The 24,679-nt window shown below is 32.9% G+C and overlaps 1 protein-coding gene across 1 annotated transcript; it reads left to right on the top strand.

Annotated features, from left to right (window-relative positions):
• Window positions 1-23,217: 23,217 nt before the first annotated feature.
• On the top strand, window positions 23,218-24,353 carry LOC149569902 (uncharacterized). The gene is made up of 3 exons (XM_089817820.1): window positions 23,218-23,579; window positions 23,687-23,830; window positions 23,915-24,353. Exons 1-3 carry the CDS (start codon window positions 23,275-23,277, stop codon window positions 24,156-24,158), a joined length of 693 nt encoding a protein of 230 aa, XP_089673946.1. The 5' UTR covers window positions 23,218-23,274; the 3' UTR covers window positions 24,159-24,353.
• Window positions 24,354-24,679: the final 326 nt, after the last annotated feature.

The following is a 24,679-nucleotide window of genomic DNA, read 5'->3' as shown; positions in this document are numbered from 1 at the left end:
TTTCTTATCTAGAAGAGTCCTCATTAAATTTTTGTACAACCTCTTCTAATTGAATCAAAATGTGTTGAGTAGAATCTACTTTAACACCTATAGCATCTGTAATTATATTCTTGGCATTCTCAATTATTATGTATTCCTTATCCCTTTCAAACCTTAACTACTTCTGCATAGCTTTCATCTCTATTAGTTGACTAGCTAACCTCGTCTCTTCAATGGTAGCATTTTCATAGTCAATCTTTGGAATTACTATCTCTGTGTCTAAGTCAATATCTTCTGTAATTTCCTTTCTAGTGATCAGAAGTCTTAATGGATGCTTTTGTTTGACTTCTGTGATGACTAGTTTAACCTTAGGAACAGACACAATAGTGGAGATGGAAGGGCTAGCAGTAAAAATTGGGATAGGACTTGAGGATTGAATGCCAATAGAAGTATTAACCAGATAAAAAATTGGAATACTTCCCAAAAATGATGATACACTCGGTATAGTAGTATCTGAACTAATTGGATTTAAAGTAGATGCAGATAATGCTGACAAAATCATAGAACTTGTTGGAATTGATGAAAACAAAATTGTGGAGCTTACTAGTACATTTATTATTGATGAAGGAGCTACGGAGGTTGGCTCGATAGCTGAAGAAGTAATAGTTAACTCAGTAGATGAAGTGCTTGGCACATTTGTTTTAGATACCTGGAGTTGGGAGGTGGCCGATGAAGATTGAGAAATTGATGTGGCAATTGTGCTCACAATCTCACTTGCAAAAGCTATCTCCATTGTGGATGTGATAGTCTTTGGTGGAGAGCGAGGAAGGGATGCAATCACTTCTGCTACAATTTTAACTGGATCTTCTTCTTCCTCATTTGCTTCTTCCTCCTTGTCTTCTTCCTCTTTTTCTTCCATAAGTGCATGCAACTCTCCTAAAGTAATTGTGATGGATGGAGTGCTATCAAAATCATCACCCGTCATTGCTATCATCATCCTTGATCTCAACTAGACCTTCACTAGGCTTTTGGAGATGATAGATGTTCTGCCACATGTTTGTTGCATCATTTACAACATGCTCAATGTCTTTAATTTAAATCAAACATGTGTGAAATCTAATCATGATTTTACCTTTATGTTTCTTCATTGCAACCTTTATTTTTGCTCTAGTGAGACTCGGTAGAAGATTCCTCAAAGATTGCTCATATATGTCTTTAGCTATTTGGGTGGTTGACTCCCATCTCGGTTGCAATCTTTCCAGTAGTTCTTTGGAGATTTGAGAGGTGTACTAGTCCAGGGAGTATTTCCATTTACCCATCTTATTGAGTACCAGTTCCTCAATCTACATTTTCTTAGCATCTATTCTTGTTTCAAATTTCAATGCTTTGAAATTTGTGATGCCGGCTCCTTCTTCCAATTGTTTAAGTCTTTCCTCGAATGTGGGTGGAGGCCTGACTAGTATAGGTTTCTGTTTTCCTTTTCTGGTTCTTTTGGAGAATATTGTAGTAGGTTTTTTCTTAGGTTTGGTAATAATTACCTTACCTTTCTTCTTTTGTTGTTCCTCTTCAGATTCATATACTTCTTTTTCTTCTTCTCCTTCTTCTTCATCACCTTCTTCATCCTCACCTTTTCCTTCAGTAAGCATAAGAGGACCTATTGTAGTTTTCAATTTGGCTATCTTCCTCTTGCCTTTGCTTATGGCCTGGGATAGCTTGATTTCAAGTTCAATTATGGCCTTTGCCTCATCATATGTTTCAAAAATTGGCTGCTTTTGGTCTACTAGCTCATTCACCAATGCTTCTATAATGTTCCTAGGTTCTTCAATATTTACCTCACAAGGAAGAGGTTTCACCCATGCAACTCGGGGTCTGACTGCCTGACTGTATACCTCATCACAGTCAACCATAAAGCATACATCATCTCTACAATCTTCAACCAATTATGGTGGAATTCAAAACCTTTTGTTCATCCTTTCCTTGAAATCTTCAAAATAATTATCCATGATGCTATCAAAATTTTCACCCATTTCTATTACAAACTCATTTATCTGATAAAAAATTGGAATGTCTTTTCTCCATACAACTATTCCTTTTGATGGAAAGAATTTTTGAACATAGAAAAATTAAACAGATCAATAGAGAGCCAAATTTGCAAGGATTATTCTTTGAAGTCCTTATACTCTCCATATTCTTGTTTAATTGTTTCAATAGTAATTCGGATAGGTCAAATTCAAGGTTGTTCTTTACAATTTTGAAGGCCAAATCCACAGCCTCATAAGGTACATTGTTCAGTCGACTAGAGCTATAGATTTTGTGGGCAATGACATGAATGCCAAATCTTAGTTTGACATCTGATATAGTGTTAACCTTCAAACCTCTACCATCCCACTCAGCTAGGGTTACCTTCTGCAACTCATCCCGACCTAGGGTTTTGGTGGTTTTTGCTTTGCTAAGCATAGAGAGACCCGTGATTTTGTAAATCATCTTCTTTGTAATTAACACTGGCTATTCTAGCCATAGTTTCCCATTATGCACCTGACTCAAAATGTACCTAATCCACTTGGTTTGGAAATTTCTTGGCATATGCGAGATATGAGTCAAGCCTTTGGTTTCAAGATGCTTGTATTCAAGTTTTAGAGAGCCATCTACACTGATTTCTCCTAGGGCATTGTCCATCTCTAGGTTTCCAATTTCTTGAATAGAACATCTAAAATGAGTACACATATCATTGATAAGAAGTACCTTAGGTGGAATTTGTGATTGAGCTCCATTCAGGTCAAGTGATTCTATGATTGCTGGAGCTAGCTTGAAATTTGGCACCTTCCACTCCACACCTTTGACTATCATTTCTGAACCTCTTTTTTCCTTCGTGCCACTACTACTCCTGAATGCCATTGCTGCTTGGTAAGTGTAATAAAATTTTGAATAGATTTTCAGCTTTAAAAATCACTTGAAATTGCTTGGAGTTGCTTGGAATTTGCTTTGGAATCAATAGAAATTTATTAGCTCTAAAATAGTAGTGAAGAATGAAATCAAATTCTTCCCTTTTGATGAAAATTTTGTCATAAATGCTTGGTACAAAGTTATACAAGATGACAGAGTGTTTGACATCTTGTCATTCATTTGCTTGGTAGAGGCTTGCAACTCGGTAAAAACTTTTAGTTACTCTTGACTTAGCTCAGTAAGGTCTTCAACTGACTTTCCTTGATAGATGCAACTCAGTGAAAGATACACTTTCTTTGATCTTTGTGTATCTAGAATACTAATTTGATCATTTTTCTTTCTTGCATCTAGAACTGCTCTCGATATAGCTTGATGATAGATTTTCAGATCCTTTATGAATCTTAATTGGAAATGATGAAGTCACCCACTTCTTGAGTGGCATTGCCATCACTTGAACTATCTTGCTCTGTAGATTTTGGAATCCACTATTGCCTCATTTTCTTTTGAATGTTTTCAGCTTTAGCTTTCTTTTCATCTTCAACCCATCCTATATTCATGTAGTTTTTAGCTATATGACCAAGTTCTATACATGTATAACATCTTACTATTGTGTCTCTTTTCCTCAAGTGATGCCTTGAGTAGTCCTTGCCAATGTGTCCATATTCTACACAATAATGAAATCTACACCAGGTATTGTAATCCCATCCAAAGATTGCTTTAACAAGTTGTTTAGCTAGATTGAATGATTTGGATCTGCATTGGAATGCTTGTGACCATGTTTCTTGCACTTGTGACAATTGCCTTCAAATTTTGGTTTTTTCTTGCATTCATTGGCCTTATGACCATACTGACTGCATTTGTAGCATTTACCATTGAATTTACCTTTTTCATTGCTCCAACACTTTTTTGATGTGTGACCTAACTTACCACAGTGATTACAAGTAGGTGTTTGATTCCTTTAGGCACCTTGTTTGGAGGTTCCACCTTCTTCCTTGTAACCAAGTCTAGCTTTTCCTTTTTTTCTATGGAGATTTTGCTCACTTTCTTGATTTAATTGAGGCTTGAGATTTCATCATTCTCTCATTGATTTTCTTTTCAGTGATCAGGTCATTTTCCAAATTTCATTGATTTGTCTTTCAGATCTCAAATCATTTTTAAAGCTTTCATTGATTTTTCTTTCAGTGATCAAATCATTCCTCAGGATTTCATTTTTCGATCTCAAATTCATAATTCCTTCATTTTCATTATATAGTTAATCTACAAGATCTTTATGCTGAAGGGATTGATTATTTCTTGCCTCTAAGTCTTCATTTGCCTTGTTTCTCTGTTCCAAAACTTCACATAGCCTAATTGATTGGATTTCTTGTTCTCTTTTAAGCTTTCTTACTTCTTCCTCTAGAGAACCATTCTTTGCTAGGAGTTCCTTAATAGCCTCATTAGCTTCATCTAAATTGCTTGATGGTAAAAGGTCTTCAATCTTTTCTTCAACATATTAATGATCATTCATTTGTGTTGCAAGTTCCTTCCTTCTTTTCAAGGATTGAGAAAGATGCTCCTTTTCTTCTTTGAGTTGAGTCATGGCCATTTCCATATCTAGCTTTTCATTTTCAATAGCTTTGTCAAGTCTGAATATCTCCATTGTCCTTGATCTTTTCTCAAGCTGTCAAGCTTTTTCCTAAGAACCAAAATGCTCTGATACCAATTGTTGGAAATATTCAAGATATGATAGGTTACAGAGAGGAGAGGTGTGAATTAGTAACTTCAAAACTTTAAACAATTTAGTATTTTAACTATTCACCATTCATTCATCTAATCTACTACATATATGAGAAATCAAACATCCATGACACATGTACACAGTGATTTGGTGACCCAAAAACCTTCCAAATAGAAAGTAGAATTGGGGTGGGGATGATACCCACAAAACTTCGTTACTGCAATATGAAGTTGGCCTGTTAAGGCTTACATTGACCACTTCTAGTGATCTACCCTATTAGGAGCACAAAGGACTACTAGGTCCACCTTGTTAGAGGATTTACAAACATGCACTAAAGCATGCACTCTGTTAGGAGATTTATACAAAGACTGTTAAATCTACCCTGTTAAAGGATTTACAAAACTGATTCACCTATTAAGATGAAATAGTGGATCTACTTACAAACTTAATTTTCTGATTAGATCCTTGAAGTATATATCACCTCTAGTGACTGATGAATCATTACTACTCCTTGTAGACCTTGCTGAATATTCTACTCTTTTGCTGATTTGCATTTTCACTTCTCAAAACCTTACATGTCTTAATTGATACTTGCACACATTGTAAATGATATAATACATTACATATATACCATCCCAATAACTATAATTGGAAGGTCGGCTAAAACACAAGACAACAAAATATTATTGAGTTGGGCCAATAGTAAATAACTCGGGTTCACTGAACTGACTCGGTGATCTTTTGATACTCGGTGTCCAGTGCATTACTCGGCATCGTCATGCACTTGGTAGAAGTGAAGGCTTGGCCCATACTAATCACTTAACGTAGTTTTGAACTTGGTAACCATTGAAGACTTGGTGGATATAGTATCACTCGATAAAAATTGAATCCTTCATATACCTTTCTTTCACTCGATAAACATTATACTTTCATTACTCGATAAGCACTATGCTTGCATCAATCGGTAGACACTGTGCTTCCATCACTCGATAGGAACTGTGCTTCCATCACTCGGTAGGCATTATGCTTTCATCACTCGATAGGCAATTCACTTTCATCACTTGGTAGGCGCTATGCTTTCATCATTCAGTAAACACTACGAAGCTAGGTGAACACTGTAAACTTGGTAGACACTGCTGGATTGCACATTCACTCGGTAGCTATACTCAGCTCAGTTAACAGTAGAATGCACAGAGTGAACTACAAGGCTCAGTGTAAACTGTTAAAGTGATGAATGTACAAGGTAACCATTGAATGCTCGATATACATTGTAGACTAAGTGATGAGCTCAGTAGCTATAATGATACAAATAAGTGTTGTCACTAATGGAAATAATAACTTAATGCCAACAATACCTTCAAGGTATGACATGAAATTATGAAGCTACATCTAGCAACCATCAATCATTTAGGTCTAAAATATTTGAATACCATGTATAAGGATCCTATTGGAACTTTAAGTATGGAGGAGATTGCTAAAAAGAAGAATCATACCATTATGATGATCAACATTGCATCTACTCCTAACTATGTTGAATCTAATAAAGTCAAAGGATGTACTATTCCTCATGAGATGTGGACCAAACTAAAAGATATCTAAGGAGGTGGTGATAATGCACGAGAAGAGCCAAGGAAGAAAGCTTAAGAGGATATTTCGATCAGATGAAGATGTGGGAAGATGAAAATATACTAAAATATGTTAAGAGAATCGAAGCTAGTGTAAGTGCAATGATAGCCTCTAGAGGGAAAAGTGATGATGTGACAATTGTAAGCAATGTACTTAGGACCCTTTTTCCTATCTATGAAATTAGAGTGTTAATTATTCAAGAGATTAGATGTGATTCCAATAATAAGATAAATTTTGATACTCTAGTGGAAAGGTGACAATGTTTGAGTTAGATAAATATGATAGTTATATTCCTAGTTCTAGCAATCCTCAATCTGTATTTCAAGCCAAGTTGTCACTCAAGAAGAAAGTTGGATAGTCTAAATGAAAACAATTTGAAAGTGAAAGGAAGATAGTTTTGACAATGATCTTGAAGAAATTGAAGCCTTGTTTGTAAGAAGATATCTTAAAAGAAAAGGAAATTACAAAACTAAAAATTTCTTGCAAGGAAGTTGGTCACATTGTTGCAAGGTGTCCAAATAAAGAAGACATAAAAGAAAAGATGAATAGAAAGTAAAAAATCAAGAAGGATTTCAAAAACTACAAAGACTACAAGGATAAAGGTAAGAAGTCTTATTTCATGACTAAAGATTCTGATAGTAGTGATGATGATGAAATTGTTTATATTGACGTAAAATATTAATCTGATGATGAAGATGATAAGATGGTGCATATTTCTCATGTTAGAAAAAATGATATATGGATTATTGATAATGGTTGTTCTCACCATATGACTAGTGATAAAATAGAGTTTGAACATATGAAACACTATGATAGTGGAAGTGTAAGATTTGGAAACAATGAACAATGTTGCAGAAAAGAAAAAGACATTGTTTCTCTAACCAAAAAAATCAAATGTGATAATGCTTATCAGGTTGAAGTACTAGAGCATAATTTAATGAGTGTGGCACAATTGAATAAAATTAGAAACAATGCAGAATTCATGAAAGGGAAAACTAGGTTGGTAGATGAAAGAGGATATCCAGTTGGATCTAGTAATCAGACAAAAGGTAATTTATTCTACCTAAATCAAAGTGAAAGTTCATGGTTCATTGCTCAAGTAGAAGAATGTTGTTTATAGCATAAATGATTTTGTCATATGAAATTTGATAACCTGATCAAGATAAGAAAAATAAATGAATGAGAGGTATTCTTAGTATACAAAAACCTAACATGGGCATGTGCAAGAATTGTCAAATTGGTAAGATGGGCAAGACAAGCTTCAAAAGCAAGAACTATCATTCTAAAGAATTCTTGGAACTAGTTCATATAGATCATTTTGGACATATTGGCATAGAGAGCTATAGTAGAGATAAGTATTTTATTTTATTTTTTGATGATTATTCTAAGATGATGATTGTAATGTATCTAAAAGATAAGTCTAAATATTTTCAAAAATATAAGTGGTGTTTGGCTAGAGTTGAGAAAGAAACTAGAAAGGAACTAAAGTGTTTATGGTTAGATAGAGTAGTTGAATTCATTTATAATGTATTTAATGAATTCTATATTGAGAAAGGAATCAAAAGAAAAGTATCAGCCCCTAGTACACCTCAATAGAATGGTATAGTAGAAAGAAGGATGAGATTAATCATGGATTGTGCAAGAACCCTAATAATAGAAAAGAATGTTGCAATCAAATATAGGAAGAAAACAATTAGTAGAATAGTTCATACCTTAAACAGAGTATAGCTAAAGAAATACTCAAATTATACTCCTTATGAACTATGGTATGGCTATAAACCTAATGTAAGTTACTTCAAATTATTTGGTAGCAAATTTTATAGTTTGAAGGAGAGTAGGAAAGCTAAATTTGATGTCAAAAGTGATGAAGGAATATTCCTAGGATACAATAGTAGAAGTTAAGAATAAAAATATTTGAATCTAAAGTCTCATAAGATCATAGAAAGTACACATGTGAGAATTGATGAGTTTGTGAAAAGGATTGAAGAAGAAAGTAGCAAAGAACATGAAGAATACAGAAATTTTATTTACTTTAAACCTGATACACTACCTAATCTAATTGGAAGTTAGGAGACTTCACCTCTGATGTCCCCAAAATCTCTAGAAGCACCCAAGTTGTAGCCAGTGCAACCCGAGTCATAGTCTAGAGGACTCGAGTCATAGTCAAAAGCTATCAAGTTGTAACCAATTCAACCCAAGTCTAAAGGACCCAAACAATAGACAATGGAAACCAAGCATCATGAAGAAGATCATGGTGAGGCAAGTGAAAAAAGTTCTAAATGCAAGGTGCCTATACTTTCAAGATATGTACAATGAGAAGGAACAAATAGAAAGGTACATGTTTTCTTATTGAATTTGAACCTAGAACACATAAAGATGATTTGATAATTAAAGTTGGATTGAAGAAATGAATGAAGAGATAGAATAGATAGAAAGGAATAAGACATAGACTCTTGTTCTTAAACCCAAGGATAAGAATGTATTTGGCACTAAATGGGTGTTCATAAATAATCTAAATGAAGATAGACAAGTTTCAAGAAACAAAGCAAGGTTAGCATGCAAAGGCTATTCATAAGAGGAAGGTATTGATTATGGTAAAAAAATTTCTCCTATTGCAAGATTAAAAGGTGTTAGGACTATATTTTCTTATTTTGCACATAAAGGATTTAAAGTGTATCAGATGGATGTGAATTCTATATTCTTGAATGACATTCTAGAAGAAGTCTACATAGAGCAATGTTAAGGTATTGTAGATCCTACTAAAAGGGATATGGTTTATAAATGATACAAAGTATTATATGGTCTCAAACAAGCTTCTAGAGCTTGGTATGAAAGACTTCATAATTATTTGATGGAGATTGGTTTTCAAAGGACAAATGATAACATCAACCTATGCATCAAAGAAGGACTAGATAAGAAGATTGTTTTTACAAAAATCTTTGTGGGTAATCTTTTATTTTTTATTTTATGGGTTGGATTCTTTGTTGTGGGTTAACATACAATTTATTAGGGGTTAACATTTGTGTTAACCTTTTTGTAATTTCAAAAAGTGATTTTCATGCCCTTTCTAAAATCATGAATTTCACTATTTTAGAAGGCTTCCTTTCAATGCTGACTCTTCCACCATGCATTCAAAAATGTGCTAACCAATTTGTTTGTGCCACATGGCATTGGGAAAAAAATTTCATGTTATCACATTATTTCTCCTAGAAAAATGGAAAAACTAGTTAGGCACTTCCTTCCTTACATGTCATAGGTGCAATAACATGTACTATTGGTGGTTGACATGTTGGTTATTCTATTTTCTCTATTTCATAGTGCTACATTGATGCCTTTTACAAAAAATAGATAAATTTATCTATTTCGTGAAGCTTCGTTCATTTCCTTTATGAAATAGTGAAAGCTTCCTTCCTTATATGTCATAGGTGGGTTAACACACATAATCGATAGTTAACATGTCATGATTAATATTTTTTCTATAATATTAATTTTAATAATATTTTATGCTATAAGGTTGAGGATTTTCCCTATGTTGATACTTATATGTATCTAGAGAGTCAAATAAATGTGTCTTTGGGAGTTTCTAGTAAGATATAGAGTGATAGATATAGATATATAAGGAGATATCTAGGGAGGTGAGAGAGATGGAAAATGAAATGGTTGGGTGGTCTTATAACCAACTCTAATAAAGGTGCCCAAATATCATTTCTATTTATGAAGAAAACCAAATTGTTAAATAGTTCCAAATATGACTATATTTGGTCATGTGCTGGAGATTTTTAACTTGAAGGAAGTTGTATCTTAGATATGTGATAGTAGACTCACCCATTTCATGAAGATTGAAATGTAAAGAGAGAGGGGGAAGTAGGGAGGTTAGGAAAATAGGGATAAAGTGGAAAAGGGAGATACATAGGGAAGAGGAAGCGAGTGTGAGAGGGGAAAATGAGGAAAGACTTCTATTTTAGGGATTATGGTTATAAGGTTTAGGGTCTTAGTCTTAAGGTTCTAGGTTTAGAGAGAGAGGTATGTAGATCTCTCTCTCTCTCTCTCTCTCTCTCTCTCTCTCTACATAAACCATAAACCCTAAATTCTAGCCCCATTTATGATAGAGGCCTATATGATATCTTATGAATAAGAGGTAAGAGAATGTAGTATATACTATATTATCCTAAAAGAGTGGATGACATCAAATATAGTAAGGTGAAGTAAGTGCGATAATGAAGTGTGAGGTAATGAGACAAGGATATAGAGAGAAGTTGAAGGGAGAGATGGGTAGAGGGATAGGAAAACATAAAAAAATAGAGATATATATATACAAATAGAGACAGGGATAGATAAAAAAGGAGAGACAATAAATATGAAGAATAAGAGAGGAAGATAAAAATTGATCTTATTTCTTCTCAAGATCTATCTTGTTTCTTCATCAGTAGAGTGGTTCATCAAGGAATTAGATCTTCACCAACCATGCATGAGCATTTATGTATTGAACCCTTCAAGCTTTAAAGAGTATAATTATATCCATGGGTATATGATTTGGCAATAGTAGATCTATTGTATATGTGTAGACATCCTATCAAAAGAGATTCTTTGAGTATACACATAGATTAGATCAACCCTAACCAAAATTTAAACCATAATAATAAACCCTAATCATAATCCCATACCTAACCCTAATCTTGACTTTAGAATTCATCAGGAATATAAACAAATATACAATAAATAAGATATATTGATACATCATGGTATACACAATAATACAACTTCCACTGAACATGTTGCAAAGATAACAATACTAAATAAAAAAGTTATGAATACAATACAAGAAAATATATACATCTTCTAAAGGATGACTCATATTGATACATCATAGATATATATCTCTCTCTCTAAACCATAAACTCTAAAGCTTAATCCATAATCCATAATCCTTAAAACAAGTACCCTATAACTGTAAACCCTTAACCCTAAATATTTTACCACTCTCTCACTCTTTCCCTCTCTTTCTTATATGCTTTCCACTCTTTCTCTTCCTCTTCTCACTATCTCCCTATTTCTCTACTACTTTATTCTCTCTCTCTCTCTCTCTCTCTCTCTCTCTCTCTCTCTCTCTCTCTCTCTCTCTCTCTCTCTCTCTCTCCACCTAATTGTAGCTTGATCTTGTCACAGACACACACAAAGAATAGGGGTAAGAACTAGAAAATGTGATCTAAGTTGAGAATAGGAGGGAGGGAGGGAGGGAGGGAGGGAGGGAGGGAGAGAGAGAGAGAGAGAGAGAGAGAGAGAGAGACAGAGAGAGAGAGAGAGAGAGAGAGAGAGAGAGAGAGAGAGAGAGATATGTGTTTTGAAAAATAGTATAATTTGTAATACAATGGTTGGTAAGATGAACCACTCACTTGAATCTAGTTTCACCTAATATTGAAGGTTAGATATGAAACCATTTTTTTTTTGGTAAATATCCACACCTCAATGATATTTTACTATAAATATAAACTACTAGGATGAACTACATACATTGTATTGTACAACCTACACAAAATTATATTATGGTTGGTGAGATGTACTTTTTACTCTTATTTTATGTTATCTCAAAATTAAAAAAAGAAGGAGGATCAACTATTGGGGGATATATAATTCCACCTTCTATAGGTGATATCTTATAGACTCCTTATCATCGTCTCTTATTTCCTTTCCTATATCACTAGTGAAGGTTACAAAGATAGATATATTAGAAAGGAAAGGGACAAAGGTATATATTGAGAGAAAAATAGGATTGTGTTTGTGTGTGTGTGTGCACGCGCGTGCATGCATGTGTACGTGTGTGTGTGCGTGTGCATGTGTGTGTACATGTGTGTATGTGTGCATGTGCGCACGCGCGCGCGCGCGCGTGTGTGTGTGTGTGTGTGTGTGTGTGTGTGAGAGAGAGAGAGAGAGAGAGAGAGAGAGAGAGAGAGAGAGAGAGAGAGAGAGAGAGAGAGAGTATCAAGCTATAATTGGTGGAGAGAGAGAAATTAGGAGAGGGAGAAAAATGGGGGAGAGGGAGAAAGTAGGAGAGAGGTGGAGAAGAGGAAGAAAAGGGAGATAAGGAGAAAGTAAGAGGAGCAAAAAGAGAGAAAGGAAAAGGGAGAGAGATAAAAGTAGAAAATGAGTAAGATGATAGAGGGGAGAAGAGATTAGTGGGGGTAGGGGAATTAGAGAGGGAAAAGATAAAAAGAAAAATAGTCAAAATTTTCTATTTCGTGAAGTTTCCTTCCTTACTTTTGCAAAATAACAAAGTTTTTCTATTTCGCAAAGTGTCCTTCCTTATATGTCATAGGTGGGTTAACACACACAATTGGTGATTAACATGTTGTGTTGTCTATTTTCACTATTTTATAGTGCCACTTTCATGCCCTTTGTGAAATAGAAATTTTTTTCTATTTCTTGAAGTTTCCTTTTTTGCCTTTACGAAATAGCAAAATTTTGCTATTTTGTAAAGCTTCCTTCCTTATATTTCATAGGGAAGTTAACACACCCAAGTGGTGGTTAAAATCTTGTGTTTTCCAGTTTTTCTATTTTCAAATCACACTTACATTCCCAATGTGATATAATGAAATTTTGCTATTTTGTGAAGTTTCCTTCCTTTCCTTTATGAAATAGAAAAGTTTTGCTATTTCACAAAGCTTCCTTCCTTATATGTTAGGGTTAACATTTCATGTTATCCCATATCACAATTTCTTTTGTTGATTGTGTAACTACCTCTAATCAATAGAGTCTTGGTAGATCATACATGTGGTAGTGCACAAGAAGATAGACGATGGGAACAAATAATAAAATAATGAATATAAAATACATTAAAAAAAATTCTCTTACCCATAATAGTAACTAATTTGAGATATTTTTAGTGAGTTTTTAGATGTCATAGGTGGGTTAACATGCACAATTGGTAGTTAACATGTAGTGTGGTCTATTTTCGCTATTTCACATTTCCACTTGTATGCCCTTTGCGAAATAGAAAATTTTTGCTATTTTGTGAAGCTCCCTTTCTTGGCTTTACAAAATAGTGAAGTTTCACAATTTTGTGAAGCTTCCTTCCTTATATGTCATAGGTGGGTTAACACACACAATTAGTAGTTAACATGTTGTATTTTCCATCTTCACTCTTTTTTAGTGCCACTTTCATGCCCTTTGTGAAATAGAAAAATTTCTCTATTCGTGAATCTTCCTTCCTTGCCTTTGCGAAATAGAGAAGTTTCCCTATTTCACGAAGCTTCCTTCCTTACATCTCATAGGTGGGTTAACAAACACAATTAGTGGTTAACATGTCGTGTTATCTATTTTCTCTATTTCGTAGTGCCCGTTTCATTTCCTTTATGAAATAGTGAAATTTTTCTATATCACAAAGCTTCCTTCCTTGCCTTTGCAAAATAGTGAAGTTTCTCCATTTTGCAGAGCTTCCTTCCTTATATGACATAGATGGGTTAACATGCACAAATAGTAGTTGACATGTTGTGTTATCCATTTTCTCTATTTTTTAGTTCCACTTTCATACCCTTTGCAAAACAGAAAAAAATTCTATTTTGTGAAGCTTCCTTCCTTGCCTTTGTGAAATAGAAAAGTTTTGTTATTTTGTAAAGCTTCCTCCCTTATATGTCATTAGTGGGTTTACACGCACAATTGGGATGGGATGGGATGGGATAACATGCAATGTTAACCTTTCCACATGGAAGAACCTAACTAGTTTTTCCACTTCACTAGGGAAAAAAAGGGAACCCAACAAAATAGTGAAAGGTTTTTCTATTTTGTAGGCTCGTAATGCTTGGAGGATTGAATACTTGAATGCTCATGCATGATTGATTTTAACCTCTCTCTCTCTCTCTCTCACACACACACACACACACACACACACACACACACACACACACACACACACACACACACACACACATTCTTCCTATCTCTATCTCTACCCATTTTCTACTGTCTCATTTCCTCCCAATTCCTCTTTCTCTCTAATTATACATCTACCCCATCCCTTTCCCATATTATCTCCCTCTCTTTTTATTCAATTTATTTTATCTTACTTTTTATCCTTCCCTCTCTATTTTGATATGTCTATCTCCACTTCTTTATATTTTCCTATCCCTTTGCCTATCTCTCCCTTTCCCCATCTCTTCCTATAGTTAGTTTAACAAGCATATGTCTAACATTTCTAGAATATAGACTTCTAAATTAATTTTCATAAATATTTATATTATTAGATCGATAAGAACATGTCAGTCATTTTGAGAATGTAAAAGAAATATATAATTTCTTAGTCGATATGTAATCTTATTTTTTTGTAAATTTTTCTTAAGTTGTTTAGAATTAGAATAATATATCATTTGACATGTAGAATCTTGAACTTAACTAAATTTTATTTTTCTTGATTTCTTTATAAATAGTTCCATAAAATAATAAAAATTATTTGTCAATTAAATTCAATATGTAATATTTAATTATAAATCATAATTATTGCATTTTTATTTTTCTTATCCATAATATTAGAATTGATATAAGTATATCAAGTACAATTTTATTTACTCTTTTAGTAATTATGGTAATTTGAGTTATCAAATATTTTTCTTACATCCTCTTTCAATTTTCTCTCTTCTTATTTAAATAATTATTTTATATATATTATTATTTTTAATTTGAAAACAAAAAGCAATGCATGTTTCCCTCAATGATTTTAAAATTCTAAAATTTGTCCATATTTTTAATTATAATTCTTAATCTATAAAATTGCATTTGTAAAACATGGATATCCTATATTAATTTTATATATTTTTAAATTATTTTTATTTAGGGGAATCAACATTTGTCTAATATTTTTAGAATATAGAATATAGATATTTTAAATTGATTTTTATAAATATTTTAATAAACTTTTATTTTATAAGTACTATAAGAAAATCTTAATTATTTTTAAAATCTAAATTATTAAATATGATCATTTTTTAACAAGTTCAAATTATATAAACATATCTTAGTTGATGAAGAATAACTTTGAAGTTTTTTAGAGTTAGATAATATATTATAGCATGCAGAGTCTCCATTTAGATAATAGATTATACATTATTGCACTTAGAGAATTTTTTTTTAAAATAGCTTTATTGAGTTCTTTATAAAAAAAATTAAATTTACCTAAAAATATAAATAATAAATAATAAATTTTATTTGACTATTTAATTCAATATATAATATTTCATTATAAATTATAATTACTATAAGTTTATTATCAAGTACCATTGAATGAATATAAAATAAGTTTATTTAAAAATAATAAAAAATCATTTAATAAGATTTAAATGTATTTTTAAAAAATAATATTTAAATAGAAGTTACTTTTTAAATAAAAGATAAGATAAAAAAATTATGATATTCAAGAGGCAATGATAAGAGCATAATGATGTGCTCATTTTTTTAATATATATATTCAAATTTTAAAATTTATAAAGATTTATGTTGCTATATTTTTATTTTGTTTGACTATATAATTATTATTTTAAATAGTTTTAAAATAAAAGAGTCAATTGTTTTGAAGAGTTCAATTTTAAAATGAATTGTTCTTACTTATATTTTATGATTTAAACAACTTTTAAAAATAAAGCATATTTATTTTTTAATTATTTTGAAATATACATGTAGCTTTCTCCAAAAAATTATATTTCAAATTCAATTGAAAGTCATAGTTTTAACTATTAGAAAAAGTAACACCTCAAAATTCATAATAGGGCATTGAAGAACACTAACCTAGATTAAAAAATCATGCCTAACAAGAAATTAGAAAGATTTTTTGAACCATTAAAAGTTTTTTTATACAATAAGAGAAATTTTTTTGTAAAAACTACAGTCTATAGAACTTTTGTAAACAATTTTAACATCTCCCCAAATAGGGTAAAAAGTGAATGGGATCATCACATTACATCTAGATTTTGATCAATCTGTTCAAAATCAAAATGATCAAAGTAAATAATATGCATTATGTAAATAGTATTTGAAGAAAAATTAATGGGAGATAGAAGACTTTAAATCCCAAAGATTACACTATAAGCAAAGATTTTATAGTGGACAAACTAAGCATGATTCAAATCAGTGGTCAAGCAATCCATCAACCACATTTTTTCTTCAAAAATTTCTATCCATACTATCACAATCTATAGATGCCTTCCATATGATCTATATTGTTTTTGGTCGTAAATGAATATTTGGGCTTAGAATTTGATGTCCTACCTATCTTCTTTTGATTTCAAAACCCCAATGAGTCAGTTATAGAGGTTAATATTACAATCCAACTTCCCAATGTTTAAAAACCTAATAGTTTATATGTATTCAATTCAAGATCTAGAAAATTAGTTATTAACATATTTCATAGCTTAAAAAAACCTAAATATTTTGGAGTCCATAAAGAGCTTATCTTACCTTTTTATGTTTTTGTGCAACTTGCAAAATTACTGTAGATACTTTTTAAAGCTTATCATTTTGGAATTTTTTTGATATCTTCTAACATTTCGAAGGCCTACACATTCTTGCATTTTAATATCTATAATAAAAATTTGATTTTCAACACAAAATTATAAAAAAATATTTCACAATAAATTTAGAGAGAAAAACTAAAAATAAGACACCATAGATCAACACTTAACCTGCATATGGAATGTTGGATAGAACTATTCTACATCTCCACATATGAAGTTAGTTCTAACTAAACTAGATGATTTGTTCCGTGTTTCTAAATTTTTTGCAGTATAGTGAGCAATGTCAATTTGTAGACTAAGCCTTATCTCCGATAGAACCAACCACATGTGTGTATCTCGAAGTTTCTTATACCTATAATGTTGTAGGTATTCTTTATAAATAGAGGCACTATGATCATTCAAATAACAATTTGAAATGTTTCACTTCCAATAACATTATAATTTAAAGTTATCTTTGTGGTTCTATTTTTTTCATATTAATTTGGGTGCACTTTCTTTCTCAATTCTATATTTCATCATGGTATCAAAGTAGATCTGATTTCTGGGTAGTGTTTTTTTTGGAGCAGATCTCTAATCTTCTTTGTTACAGGCTGAAAATTGGTTGAGCAACACTAAGTCTGTTCTCTATCCAAGTTTGGTGAGAATTTCATGTTCTTGTTAACTTTGAGGTGTTAAAAGTTCAATTTTATTTTTTTCAAAAAGAAGAAAAGTTGATTAATGGATTCTCTTGGTGCTCCTCTACCTTCAATTAGATTGAATGGAAAGAATTAATATGATTGGGTTTCACAAATTGAAATGTCCCTAACTCTACAAAACTGTTATGATATTGCTATTGGTAGTGAGTAGAGACCAACAGGTTCTAGAAAAGAATGTGAATAGGAGACACAAGAAGGCATCAACTTCAATAAAGTTAACACTTTCAAAAGAAGTTTTTCTAGAAGTTTGAAATGAAATAAGTGGAATGCAAGTATGGAAGATCTTGAAAAGTTTGTATCAAAATTTAGGTGATGTATGGATTATATCTCTCACAATAGAGCTGGTTAATCTAAAATTAAAAGGCTTATAGGAAGTAGTGACTCATTTGAGTAAATTAAAAGAAATAAAAGATGATTTGGTTTCTCTTGGAAAGAGCATAGGTGATAAAGATTTTGTGCAAATAATTTTACAAAGTCTTCTAGGCTCTTATCAATCTATTATAAGGGGACTTGATACTACTAATAAATTAAAAGGCATTAAATCTGATGAGTTGTGTGCTAAGTTAATTCAAGATGAAAAACATCAAATAAAAGAAAGAGAATCCTCTATTGTTGATTGTGAATCTCAAGTATTTTTAATGAAAGGAAAACTATATCATCAAAGGATACAAGATAATAGATCTAATGGAAGGAATTGGAAGTATGGAGATAATAATAATTCATATAGGAATCCAAATAGAAGTGGAAATGTCATTACTGTGGTAAGCAAGGACACAATGCTAATGAATGTTACAAAAGAGTTAATGGTTCAAAAAATAATAAGTCTAGAAAATCATTTGATTCTAAGAGGAATGTCTTCTATGTAGCACTTAAAGAAAATAGTTCTTTTAAGGATGAATGGATAATCAATTTTTGTTGTACACAACATATGTCACACAATAAGGAGTAGTTTGAGTTATTAAGTGAAAGCAATGATGCAAATATATATTTAGGAGATAATAATCCTCTAGAAGTTCAAGGAAGTGGAAATTTTCAAGTAAATAATGGAATATTTAAAAATGTGATGCTTATCCCTCAACTATCAACAAATTTTCTCTCTAATTTCAAATTACAAATCAAGGATACAAAGTAAAATTTTACAGTGATAAATGCTTAGTCAAGGATGTGAATAAAAATTATGAAGTGATTGCAATTGGTAGAGTAGAAAATGGGCTTTATAAATTTCAAGAATTTATTGGAAATATAGATGTATGTATTATTGCAACGTATGATGATGTAAGCAGGTTATGGCATGAGCATATAGGGCATGTAAACTACCAAAAAAAAGTAGTATGTGAAGGATGTGCAATGGGCAAGCAACATATAGAAAATTTCCCACAAGGAAAATCATGGAGGACCAAAATGCCTTTACACTTAGTCCACAACAATTTGATGGGTTCTTTCAAAACACACTCATTTGGAGGTGCAAGGTATGTTCTTACATTCACAGATGACTATTCAAGAAGAATATGGGTATACTTTCTACAAATGAAGGAGGAAGTGTTTCATAAATTTAAGGAGTTTAACATTCCAACTGAAAAGAAAAGTGGGAAATTTCTAAGAATTATAAGAACATATAGAGGTTTTGAACACATGAATAAAGAATTTTTGAAATTTTGTAAACAAAATGGCATAAAGAAAGAATCCAGTATTTCCTACTCACCACAACAAAATGAGGTAGTAGAAAGGAAAAATAGGACTATAATTGGAATGGCTAGGTGTATGCTCCATTCTAGAAAAATAGAGGTACATCTTTGGGCTAAAGCAATTCATAAAGTAGTTTTATTCTAAATAGAACTCCTACAAAGGCTATTATGAACATAACCCCTGAGGAGGCTTGGATTGGAAGAAAGCCTACTGTGTTTCATTTTCATACTTTTGGTTGCATTGCTTATGCTCACATTCTTGATGCAAAGAGAAGTAAATTAGAAAGGAAAAATGAGAATTACATAATGGTGGGATATAGTGAAGAATCAAAAGTATATAGGCTATATAATCCCAATACAAAGGAAATTCAAATCAAAAGAAATGTTTGGTTTAATGAAGGCTTTGAGAATACTAATTCCTCTACATTTTCTTAGTTTCCTTTTTTGCTTGAAAATGATGAGCATATTGATACTAATGTTTCAGAGAAAAATATGATATCTCCTACAAAAGGAAAAGAAGTGCAAGATGAAGATTTAGGTAGTAGTGATGATGAAGACACAAGGAATAAAAGAAAAACTCGAAGCATTCAAGAGGTCTATCAAGAAGGCCCCAAGATTGTTGCTAACTATGCTCTTATGGCTAAGGTGATGCAAGTTGAAACTCCAAGCACATTTGAGGAAGCAAAAGGAAAAGATGAATGGGAGGAGGCTATGCAAGAGGAGTACAACTCATTGATGAAGAATGGAACTTGGGAATTAGCAACACTTCTAGAAGGAAAGAATGTGGTCAGCTGCAAATGGACCTACAAAAAAAAGTTCACATTAGATGGAGCAATTGAAAGATAAAAGGAAAGGTTAGTGGCCCGTGACTTCTCACAAGAAGAAGGTATTGACCATACTGAGACATTTGCCCCTATTGCTAAAATGACTTCCATTCAAACTATTATAGCTTTAGCTGCAAAGTGTGGATGGAAGATGTTTCAAATGGATGTAAACAGTGCTTTTTTGTATGGTGACCTAGAAGAAGAAATTTATATGCAACAACCACTAGGATTTATTAAAGATGGTGAAGAACATCCAGTATGTAGATTGAGGAAATCTCTATATGGCCTTAAATAGGCTCCAAGAGCATATTACTCAAAATTAAATGAATTCTTTGTAACAAATGGATTTAAAAAGAGAAGAGCTGATCTAGATGTATATGTCAAGCATATTGAAGATAAAATTGTTATCATTGTTTTATATGTGGATGTTCTACTCATTACAGGGGATTCCAAACAATGTATTGATGACACCAAGACATAGTTAAAGAATTTTTTTGAGATAACTAATCTTGGATTGATGCACTATTTCTTGGGCATGCAAGTTTGGCAAGAACATAGTAAGATCTTGCTTTCCCAAATCAATATGCTATTGATATATTGAAAAAGTTTAATATGAGTGATTTTTAGTCATCTAATACACCATGTGAAGTAGGTCTGAAATTAAGTGCTCAATCAGATCAAAAGAAAGTGGATGGAAAACTATATAGGCAGCTTCTTGGTAGTCTTTTGTATCTCACAATAACTAGACCAAACATTGCGTATGCAGTTGGTGTTGTATCCAGGTTATTGCAAACCCACATGCTAAATATTAGAAGGCTGCTAAGAGGATCTTGAAGTACATCAAAGGCACTTACAAGCTTGGCATTGAGTACCAACATGGATGAGACCCTACTCTAGTAGGCTATACCAATTCTAATTGTGCAAGTGATATTGATGATAGGAAATCAACTTCAGGATATATCTTCCACCTTGGATCCGGACCAATGTCTTGGTGCAGCAAGAAGCAATCAATAGTGACACTATCATCAATAGCAGCCAAATATATTGCAGCATCAAAGGCATCTCAAGAAGCTCTATGGATCAAAAGACTACTTGAAGAGACATGTCATCAACAAGCTCATCCAACTACCATATTCTGTGACAACCAAAGCACTATCAAGCTTGCAAAGAATCCTGTCTACCATGTGAGATCCAAACATATTGAAGTTCATCATCACTCTGTTCAAGACCTCATGAAGAGCAAAGTAATCAAGCTACACTTCTGTGGCACTAAAGGTCAAGTTGCAGATATCTCTATTTCATGATAAATTTAGAGAGAAAAACTAAAAACAAGACACCACAGACAAACACTTAACCTGCATATGGAAGCCTCGTAATTGAATGTCTCTTACTATTTCAATCCCCATAATCAGGTTTCTAATCGCTCGAACCCTACAGGTTATCCAGAAAAGAAATAAAATTGAGGGGGATTCTTAAACAAGTAGTTTGAATTTCTATTGAGCGGGAGTTTCAAATAAAGATTTTTTAATTTATGTTGAGGGGAGAGCTGGGTGTATGGTGCCAGGTTGGGTGTCAGACATTTGCCATTGTTTATCCGTTAACTTGCTGGATGTCCTCCATTTCGATGGTCTGTTTTCATGCATGTAAGTGATACATAGTCTAAAGCATGCTCTAAATACTGTTTTTGCGTCAGGATAGCTACTGCCAAAAATAAATATAATATGGCCCACTTATTAAAGATATCATATGATCATGATTGTGGAGAATGGAGTTTCGCGAGACCTTCGTTACGGTCCATGATTTGGAACACTTTATTCGACGTTTACTGATTGAAGTTATCTAAAAGTCGACTAAAACATGACACGGATTCCCACTACCCATGGTTAGAAAATGATGTGTTTAGAGCGATATAAGTTACTTTCCAAGATGCCGCACGAAGAGGAGAAGACAACTTGATGCAAAGATCGGCATTTGCTACGAAGGACCCTTTCCCTGCCCACTGACGGAACATTTTTCAAACAACCGTCCACAGCGGTTAATTTTTCTTTGTAATTTTTATGCGAGATACTAATCTCTTAAAGCTTCATTACGACTTTTATGAAGTTCATTCAAAGGTCATTTTCCATGACAGCAATTTTAAACATTATTATTATTAATCATTCTTTGTTTCATTTTGAAATCAGTGTGACGCTTGAATATCCGTGAGGATTCACTGTGCAAATGAACTATGATTCTTTTACTCTACAAAATCCTTTGTAAATTTTATCTTATGATTGGAACATATGATTTTTGGATATGTTTAAGATTATTTTTAATTAAGATTAAAGTGGACCACAAACTCATGCACATCAGATCACATATAAAATGCTGAGAAATAGCTGAGGTTCTCTCTTTTTCCCAGACAGCAACTATGACCACTCACACACCTGTTGACAATATTTTTATAATTGTCTCATACACCTGTTGCCAATAGTTTTATAAATGTTAATGTCTCTGAACTTATCTTCAAACATACAAGACTAGACAGTTCATATATGCTTGAGCATAAATGGTGATAACTAATGTTTGGATTGACAAAATAGCCCTCTTAAAATAAGATTAGAATATAATTAAATTCATAGAATTGAAGTATTACAATTATTTATCTAATGCACAAAGCCATTTGTAAAATCAAATGATGCATGACAATTTAGAGCAAAATAGATGAAAAATTAGCTTGATGCTTATGCAACATTGCATTTTAGGTAAATCAACTCTTACAAAATAGAGTCCATAGATGATTATTGGTGCGACGGATCTTTTAATATCACATAGACTAAGTTCAAACTAAACCTTATAACCTAGGTCCACTACAGAAAACTCTCCTCAATCAAACTAAACCCAAACCCATTAATCACACACTGTTAACATCAGAAGATAATGTTGATGGATATGTTTTACAATTGATCCCTTGAATAAGATTGAGTAAATGAGTCAATCGATATGAATGGGATAATAGAGTCGGTCTTGATACCAACGGGTATTTTCGAGTTTTAGAATGTTGGAGATGGCTGCGGAGCTCTAGGCGTCTGTTAACCGTGGATGGGAAACGTGTAGATGGGCATTAATGCGAATACACCGTAACTGGCGGCGGAAAAGACAGCCGCTCGGAAACGACAGCCGCTCGGAAACGACAGAGACTTTTGTAGTTACAAAGAAAGACGGGATAGTCAACTTGTGGGCTTCGAAATTTCTTAATTCGAGTCCCGGTCGTTTATCTAGGTATCGTTTCTCACCTGAATTCTTGATGCTATATTTGGATTGTGTAGTATGGATGATTGTCCAGGCTACACCACAATGGACGATGCCCTGTTCAGTATCCCATTTTCCCATGGATTTCAGTCACCACAATCGGCTCTGCTACAGAAAGCAACATTTTTGGAGGAGACTCCGCAGTATGATGAGTTCTTTCCAAGTGACAAATCGGCGAGCCATTTTGGTGAACTTCAGCCACTAATTGCTGAGTCCAAAGCGTGTGAAGGGACAGCCTCTTCTTCAGCAACGTCTCCACAGGAAACGCTGCTCAAGTTGAACAATTCGACCGGAATCCCTTCTAAGATGTCAAAATTAATCCCGTGAGCGATCAGTACCTTATTTTAGAATCTTTTATGAAAGAAAAATGATTTTATTTTTTAGATCTTTACTTGCCTTCAATTCTCGTCAATTTTTGTCTGTTAAACAGAACCAATACTAATATAAAGAAGAGGAAGCCGGTCATATCTGAGAGGTATGCCTTCATGACCAGATCTGAATCAGATATTTTGGAGGACGGATACAAGTGGCGGAAGTATGGAAAGAAATTCACAAAAGGAAACCCTAATCCGAGGTAACTTTAATAATTCTTGTTTTAGGGTTTGAAATTTTCCCAAAAGAGGTTCTTTTTCTTTGAGCGTTCTTCGGTTGTGTGCAGGAATTATTACAAGTGCTCTTGCAGCACCTGTGATGTTAAAAAGAAAGTACAACGGGATGCAAAGGATAAAGAAATAGTGATCACTACATACGAAGGAAAACACAACCATGAGATCTCCACAGCTGTGTATTACATAACAAATCCTCCATTTTTCTTACCAAAGCAGGCTTCTTATTCGGAGAATTACGCTTTTCCAGTCTCTTATCCCTCACACAGCCCAACTGATTTAACGATGATCAATTAAACTCAGAGAAAGTTTAATATGTGAACAACACAAAAGATGCCTGATTCCACTCTAGGTACTTATATTAATTGAGTATTTCCATGTTTGAATAATTTATTCGTAGAGTCTAATCTAGATGTGACCTCAATTTCAGAGGTCTAGTACTTATGTTCAAGTGTTTCTGAATATGGAATCTAAGTGACCTGAATTTCACAAGTCTAGTACTTATGTTTAAGTGTTTCTGAAAATTGGATTATTATTCCTCTATAATAGATATGGAAATACTTTCATGAAATTGCCTAAATGTTTTTTCTTTTACCAAATTTTTATTCTGTTTTTTTTTTTTCTAAATAATATGAATGTTAAAGGATATTTAAATCGACAGCCTAAGAACTCTCAAACATTTCAGTTTAGTTTATCTAAGAAAGATAATGGGCTTGTGCCATTCTAATCCCTTCAATCATTAAATTAAGGTAAATCATGAAAAGTCGGTTTTCAAAAGACCTTCAGAGGCTGCAGAAAGGAATTGCTCGAGAATTAAG

This window comes from Cupressus sempervirens, chromosome 3, assembly GCF_028749045.1.
Source record: "Cupressus sempervirens isolate cs-2001-9-10 chromosome 3, ASM2874904v1, whole genome shotgun sequence".
NCBI lineage: Eukaryota > Viridiplantae > Streptophyta > Pinopsida > Cupressales > Cupressaceae > Cupressus > Cupressus sempervirens.
The sequence above is the reverse complement of the archived record's forward strand: the minus strand, read 5'-3'. Positions and strand labels throughout refer to the sequence as shown.